The sequence below is a fragment of the Pleuronectes platessa genome, chromosome 16 (assembly GCF_947347685.1).
Source record: "Pleuronectes platessa chromosome 16, fPlePla1.1, whole genome shotgun sequence".
Taxonomy (NCBI): Eukaryota; Metazoa; Chordata; class Actinopteri; order Pleuronectiformes; family Pleuronectidae; genus Pleuronectes; species Pleuronectes platessa.
This window is the reverse complement of record NC_070641.1, coordinates 1203559-1211940: the sequence shown is the minus strand read 5'-3', so window position 1 is coordinate 1211940 and position 8382 is coordinate 1203559. Positions and strand designations below refer to the sequence as shown.

General features: G+C 42.8%; 1 protein-coding gene across 2 annotated transcripts in view; it reads right to left on the bottom strand.

Annotated features, from left to right (window-relative positions):
• The window catches only part of scaf1 (SR-related CTD-associated factor 1), a 38872-nt gene continuing 30490 nt past the window's right edge, over positions 1-8382 (bottom strand). Inside the window, exons 6-7 of one of the 2 annotated variants that reach the window (XR_008341988.1) lie at positions 619-1643; positions 1-494 (exon numbers count right to left, since the gene is read on the bottom strand). Coding sequence is in view for 1 of the 2 variants with exons in the window: in XM_053442767.1 (XP_053298742.1) it covers positions 1494-1643 (150 nt within the window). In the remaining variant the exon portion in view is untranslated. Of the gene's footprint in view, positions 1644-8382 lie in introns of both variants that reach the window. The other variant, XM_053442767.1, reaches the window with a different exon arrangement.

Here is an 8382-nt window from a genome sequence, read left to right as displayed (position 1 = left end):
TGGTTTTTGATATAGCTTTAATGACATTGATCTGAATTGTGTGGCAACAAATAATTGCACTGCTCAAACAAATGAAGGAAACACTTAATCGTCACAGTATATAACAAGTCAGTTAAACTTCAGGGATATCAATCGGTCAATTTAGGAAGCACAACTTACTGAATCCATTTCACTTGCTCGGATGCTGGTGCAAATGAAAGTGACAACGGGTGCAATAGAGAGGCAAAAGTATGACGACTCCCAACAAGGGAATGGCTTTTCATGTGGTGGCCACAGACAAACGTTCTCTCCTGCAGGCTACTGTTGTGCATTTTTCTGACCAAACAGTCAGAAATGGACTCCATGAGGGCCCAATATCCTCTAGTGGGACCTGTGCTCACAGTCCAGCACAGAGCAGGTCCATTTGCCAAAGCACACCAGAATATGCATGTCCACCACTGGCGCTGTTCTTTTCAGAGATGAGAGCAGGTTCACACTGAGCACATGTGACAGGCCTGAAAGAGTGGAGATGGCGTGGTGAACATTATGCTGCCTGTAACATTGGGTTGAACAGACCTTCATATCGTATCCTCACTTCTGTTAGGTACCAGGATTAAATCATGATAGGGATTGTCAGACCTTATACTGGTGCAGTGGGCCATGGGTTCCTCCTGGTGCAGGACAATGCCCAGGCTCGTGGCCACAGTGTAGGCAGTTCCTGGATTACGAAAGCATTGATGCCATTGACTGGTCCAAACGTTTCCCTGACCTAAATACAACTGAGCACCCATGGACGTTATGTATCGAGTATCTGACGCCGCCAAGTACAGCCACAAACTCCAGGAGCTCACTGATGCTCTGATCCAGTGCAAAGTATGTACTGTATATATGAACATAAAACACAATGACAATGAAATGGAGAAATAGTGCATTAGTGCTGAGTGCAGAGATGCCAGAATAAATATTGGAAAGATTGTCACAGGATACTGTGACAAGAATATAAAGGTACCGGATTATTGCACACAGATTGTTCCTGATACTGTATGACTAATTAAGAGGAAAGAAGCTCTTCTGGTGTCTGGTAGTTTTGGCCTTCAGTGCTCTTTAGTGCCTACCAAAGGGGAAGAGTTTGATCTGGTTGTGTCTAGGTTGTGATGGGTCAGCAGTGATGTCTCCTGTCCACAGCCTGACTGGAGATTTACAAGTCCTGGATGGAGGGCAGGCTTGCACCAATGATTTTTTCCGCAGACCTGGCTGTCCGTGGTAGTCTGTGCCCTATCCTGTTTGGTGGCTGATCCAAACCAGACAGTGATAGATGTGCAGAGAACAGACTGGATAACTAGTGTAGAACTGGATAAGCAGCTCCTGAGGCAGGTTGAACTTACTGAGCTGGCGCAGAAGGTATATCCTCTGCTGGGCCTTTTTGGTGATGGTGTCGATGTTGGAGGCTCACTTCAGATCCTGGGAGATTGTGGATCCCAGGAATCTGAAGGTCTCCACAATAGACATTGCTTTTAAGTATGGTGGGGGGGCTCCTCCTGATGTCCAACGTCGTCTCCACAGTTTTGAGCTTGTTCATCTCCAGGTTCTGACCACACCAGAGCCAGTTGTAAAGAATCATGTCCCCACTTCTGTAGGCGTCCTCCTGGGCCTGACGAAGCTGCCTGAGTTTTAGAGTGAACAAGGGTTTATTGTTGTATATGCAGAAAGTTTAAGTCGGCACACACATGTCCTCACAAAAACTGATATACGATGTCAAAGTGCCAGTGACCCCATCCAGGTTGGTTGCAGCAGCCTAAAAAGCACTCCAATTGGTGCAGTCAAAGCAGGCCTGTAATTCCAGCTTTGCCTCGTTGGTCCATCTCCTCACAGTCTTGACCACAGGCTTTACAGTTCTCTATTATATCAGACATTTACCTCCATCCTAGAGTTTTCTGAATCGCTTAAACACAACCTAAACAAAACTGGCAACTGGAAAAACTACTTTGTTAAATCAAACACATAATTGGCAAAGCTCTTAACACACACTCATTCACTAAACACAGCAGTGTGGTGCACTTTGACCCAGTCTGACACACAGGCCCAAAAGGTTAAACACAATTAACACCCGGCTGTCATCGTTAACACACAACCACTCAAAATTGAACACATACATATCCAATCATGTTACTTTAGGACCGTACAAAAAGTGAATGTTTTCTAATAGTTCTGAAGGTCTACGGGTTGATTTGCTCAGATATGAAAAGAGAGGTTATGAGCAGGCAGAGCCTTCTGTTTATGTTTTCATTTGGGGCGTGAGCTTTCACTGCAGTCAAAGAATAATTGAAAGGCTTATCAATAACCAGCATTTTCTCAAATAAATTCCCTTAGTAAACCCTGGAGAATCAAATTCTGATTCAGGATGAAAAGGGACTCTCCCGTTGTTCAGCAAGGGAAAGGATTGCCCATGATGTAGATGACCAGAGGCAGATGGATTTAAATTGCTTACTGTGACATCATATAGTGCACTGTTACATATTTTTGCAGCAGGTTTTCTTGTTTAGACTAGCTTTCACAAGTGAAGGAGCATGCAAATATCCTACAAAAAAGATTTTCTTTGCTGCTATGCTCAGCATGCAGTGTTTGTGTGCTTTGGCATAGACTTTATATATAGATGGACATAGTGTCCGTGACGTCACTCGTTGGTTTCTGAAGAGTGAAAATGAGGCTCGCAGTAGGAGTTCACCCAGCGCCATCTTGCCGGTACTGACTCCTCCTAGTTCCTGGCTAACCAATAAATGGGCAAAGAGGAGGAGCGCGAGTGAAGACTGACAGCTGAGCCACGCCCGCAGAGCTCAACGTTACCTGGTTAGCTCAGGCTAAGGAGCTAGGCTACTTCTGCAAACCAGCTAGCGCTGCGGTGTAGCTGCTTCCGGATGGTGGCGATATTTATAACAAACTCACTAGAGGAAAGTAACCTTGAAACTATACAACAAAAAAACCTAATGCTTTATCTATTATCATAATCATTTGCTTACGTCGTTTTATTGATATATAATTGTTGTAAGTTACCGTTTATTTAACATGTCTAATGAACAGATTGAAGTAAGTTAACTACATTGCTACAGAGTTGTGTGTTTGGTTGTCACTTGATTTTAATTTAAATAAGTTAATAAGTTAATGTCAATACGCTACATGTGTACGTTGCATGTGACCATCAAATTTTATTACAAAGACTTAAACAGTTAATTAACATTAATGGAACCGCCCTTAATTGGTTTAAATCTTATTTTTCTGATCGCTCCCAATTCGTGCAAACTCAGATAAAACAGAGGTTATAGTACTTGGCCCTAAACAACTTAGAGATACATTATCTCAAGATATAGCTGCGCTAGACGACATTGCCCTTGCTTCCAATGAAACAGTCAGGAACTTGGGAGTGATCTCTGATCCTGATTTGTCCTTTCACTCACACCTAAAACAAATTTCTAGGATAGCCTTTCTCCACTTGCGTAATATCTCAAAAATTTGACATGTACTATCACAAAAAAATGCAGAAAAACTAGTCCACGCCTTTGTTACATCAAGACTGGACTATTGTAATTCATTACTATCAGGCTCCAGCAGTAAGTCGTTAAAGACTCTACAGCTTGTCCAAAATGCCGCAGCACATGTCCTGACGAGAACCAAGAGAAGAGAGCACATTTCTCCAGTATTAGCATCGCTACACTGGCTTCCGGTTAAATCTAGAATAGAATTTAAAATTCTCCTCCTAACCTTCAATGCCCTGAATAATATGGCACCTTTATATCTTAAAGAGCTGTTAGTTCCCTATCAACCCACTAGAGCACTCCGCTCCCAGAATTCAGGCTTACTTGTCGTCCCTAAAGTCTCTAAAAGTAGAGTAGGAGCCAGAGCTTTTAGCCATCAAACCTCCCCTCCTGTGGAATAATATACCACTTTCAGTTCGGGAGGCAGACACTATCTGTTCGTCTAAGAGTATGCTCAAAACCTTCCTTTTGGATAAAGCTTATAGTTAGAGCTAAATAGTGCGGCAGAACGTTACTTGTCCTATGTTCTAAAATAGGAAGCGTTTAGTTTAAAAAGGCATAGAGGTATTGATGGCTGATCTATCAGTAGATCAGTGGGCCACATGGTTTTCATCGTACTACCATACAAACCAGTAGCCAGTCAGATTTACCTTGAGCCTCAGTGTACCCCCAAGTTCAGCCTGTATCATTGATTACAAGGCAAAAGCCCCTGATGATGCTAAGACGCAAATTTATGACACATGACACACGGAGCTTCTCCTTCCTGTTCTCCATCCCTATCACATTGAAGTAAGTCATATCTCATCAGAACAGTTTACTGACTTGACATCTTCCCCGAGTCCCTTTGCTTTATCGCCGGCAGATCCGGGCCCGCTGTGGCCGCACCATGGATTACGATTTGTGGATCGTGCATCAGAGGTCGCAATGGTGGATCCAGTATGGCGGATTCTATACCGTGCTGATGTGACGGTCTCTGTTTTGCTCTGCTGCTTTCTTCATTCACTTCACTTGAGTCAGGCTTAGTGGAAACAGTTTAACTTTATTCTCTGTAACATATAATGGACAAACAGCCACAGTCATCCACAGCGCGAGCACCTGCTTCTGAGTATCACGTGATCGTATAGTTTTAGACAATTAGTTCTACTAAACAACATACCTGTAACATATAATGGACAAACAGCCACAGTCATCTACAAAAGAAAAGTTGCATATTACTACACGTTTCACACACTAAATTAATCATTAGCAACTAACTAAAACACTAACAGGACCGAGGGACAACCTACCCACAGCGCGAGCACCTGCTTCTGAGGTAAAAACAAAGTGCCAGACTTCATCCCCCAGAAACTCCCGCGATGGGTTTTCAAAACAAAAGACACGGCAAAATAAAAGAAATACATCAAAAACTGTGACTGCAGTCCAACGTTGAACAGGATTTAACATACAACATATTTACACCGTTACACTGGCTCATCGTAGTGGGAATGACGGATCCTTTGTCGCGTTGGAGTGAGATAATGGTGGTGGACCACGGCCGAGGCGGCGCCTGATGATGGATCTTAATAAGCGGCAGTGGACAATGACTGTGGACTATAGTGTATCCGACCAGGATGATGGATCATTATCTAGCTGGCTGCTGACCATGGACTATGATTGCAGCTTGACTACTTGACATATAGTATTAAAGTTATCCTTCAAGATGTTTACCCTCATCAATGCTGCTAAAAAACTTTAATCTTGAAGTTTTCCTGCACTTGACATCTATTACACGTCTGTCTGTCCTGGGAGAGGGATCCCTCACATGTGTGACTCTCTGAGGTTTCTATGTATTTTTACCCTGTTAACAGGGTTTTTAAGTATTTTTTCCTTACTCTTGCTGAGGGTTAAGGACAGAGGATTTCCTCCCTTCGGGACCTGGGTGTCTCAGGCTCTGCTCTCTCCCTGCTCTCTTCCTACCTCAATGACTGCACTTATTGGGTAACTTGGAGAGGATCTGTGTCTGAACTTTGTCCTCTCACTACTGGGATCCCTCAAGGTTCCGTCCTGGGTCCCCTCCTCTTCTCTCTGTGCACCAACTCTCTCGGCTCTGTCATTCACTCACATGGCTTTCACTACCATAGCTACAGTTGCAATCAGAAATATTCAACCCCCCAAAGATTTTAAGGATTTATCAATTAAAATTTACAGAATCTTGCTCTTTGAGCAAGATTCTCTTTGAGCAAGATTCTGCTTCGGATGACTTCTTTATGAGTTGAGTGATACAGAAAATCAACACGGAAAATGCTTGATGTAGTATTTGTGTGTAGCAGTATATTTTGTTAAGATAGCCATGTCACAATTATTCAACCCCTATATAATATTGTTGTTTTTAAAGCTGTCTGACAGTTTTTTTGTCTTAAAGTTGAGTTGAAACATTATTAAGCCTTTGGGAACTCTATACTGATCCTTAATTTGCTTCAGCTGTGATGTACATATAAACCCCACCCATGAAGGTATTCAAGGTGAGTTGCAATCATGGGAAAGACAAAGGAGCTTCCACAAAAGCTGAGAGATGAGATTATTTCATCACACCTGAAAGGCCTTGGGTAGAAGTAGATTTCTCTTATATTCCAAGAGACACAATTGGGAACATTATAAGGAAGTTTAAAACTGATGGAGCAGCTTCAAACCTGCCTGGCCGTGGAAGAAAGCCCAACATTTCATCAAGGACCCTCAGCAACTTAGTCAGAACCACTCAGATAAACCCCTGTGTTACTGCAAGACACCTACAGGATGACCTGATGAAGGCTGGTACAAGTGCGTCAGTGGCAACTATAAGTAGTGCACTGAATAAAAAAGGACTTCATGGCCGGCTTCAAGACACACTCAGCTCTTGACCACAAGGAACATCAAAAGTCGACTAGAATATGCCACGAGGAATTTGGATAAGACTACTGAGTTTGGGTGACAGTTCTATGGACTGATGAAACCAAACTGGAACTGGCGTGTGAAAGGCCAGGCTTAGGACCAGAAGAATACCATCCCCACAGTCCAGCATGGCAGTTGGTCAAAGATAATGTTGGGCTGTTTTCTGCGGCAGGAACTAGCAATCTTTATTGTGTACATGGCATCATGGATTCACAGAAATACCAGGCAATTTTAAGGAGGAATGTGATGCCTTCTGTTGACAAATTAAACCTTGGTGATCATTGGACTTTCCAGCAAGACAATGATCCAAAGCAAAACCTCCAAGTCCACCAAAGCTTGGTTGAGAAAAAGATCCTGGAACGTCCTGGAGTGGCATTCACAGTCACCAGATTCAAATTTGATTGAAAATCTTTGGTGGGATTTAAAGAAGGCAGGTGCAGCATGGAAGCCATCAAACATCACTGATCTAGAGGCTTTTGCACTTGAAAAATGGGCAAAGATTCCAATCGAGAGGTGTAAGAAGGTTGTCCGCACTTACCGAAAACATTTTTTAGAAGTTATAAAAGCTAGAGGATGCGCCACAAAGTACTGAAGCTGGGGGGTGGAATAATACTGCACATGCACATGTGTTGAAAGAGTTAAATTTTTCATTTGAACTTCAAAGTTAACTCAACTTCTGTTGTCAAAATAACTAAAATACGCATTAATAAATATCCTTTGTTGTTTGATGAGTTTTTTTTTGTCATTTATTGTGATTATCTGTCATCCACATCCCTATAATGTCTATTGAGGTGAGGGGGTTGAATATTTCAGATTGCAACTGTATGCGGATAACACCTAACTAATCCGGTCTTTCCCCGATCTGAAACACAGGTAGCCGCACAAATCTCTACCTGTCTGACTGACATCTCTCACTGGATGTCCGCACATCAAGTGAGACACTTGACACTCGACAACCAACTCTCCCTTACTGCCAACATTACTATAACAACACGTTCCTGTAGATTCATGCTGTATAACATCAGGGGAATACGCCCCCTTCTCCCTCAGAAGGCGGTGTAGGTTCTGGTCCAGGCCCTGGTCATCTCACGCCTAGACTATTGTAACTCCCTCCTGGCAGGTCTACCTTCTACTGCCATCCGACCTCTGCAGCTCATTCATAATGCAGCAGCTCGACTGGTTTTTAAACTACCTAAATTCACTCACACTACTCCGCTTCTCCGCTCCCTTCACTGGTTACCAGTGGCTGCCCGCATCCGTTTCAAAACATTGGTACTTGCGTACCGTGCTTTGAATGGATCAGGTCCACTCGACACCAGGACATGGTCAACAGTACACCCCAGCCCGCTCACTCCGCTCCGCTTCGGCCAATCGACTGTTTGCTGACAATTTAGTAGCACTTAAATGGCACTTACTTATAGCACTTTGTAGTTTTGCTTTTCTTGAAGAAATTGTACTTTCTTGATTATTGTTGTTCTGGGTTTGTACCCTCATGGTTGAATGCACATGGTTGAATGCACTATAATTTAAACGAGTGAGTTAGAAAAAAATTCAGCCCCATCAGAGTTGTCATGAAGGAAGAACTTAGTGATTTAGACAAAACCGTTTTTTGAACCACGCTGTAAACAGGTTTAATCCTGGCTTTTTAACATGGGAGTCAATGGGAATTCATATAGGAGAACTAGGTAATTGCCCAGGCTATTGGCCTGGACAAGAGTGAACTATGTGTGTGAAGTAAGTGAATAGTGAAAATCCCAGGAGATAAGACTAGACCCAGACACAGGTCTTGGTGGGGGGAGGGGAGCAGAGTCTCAGATTTGTGGCTCTGATGTCATCTTGGCAGTTACACAAGCAGAAATAGTATGCATAAACAGAGATAATATATAGTGTGGTATAATTATATAATTTTCTATTACAGAGGATACTGCAGCATGTCTTAATGATAATATAAAAATAATATCTAGCT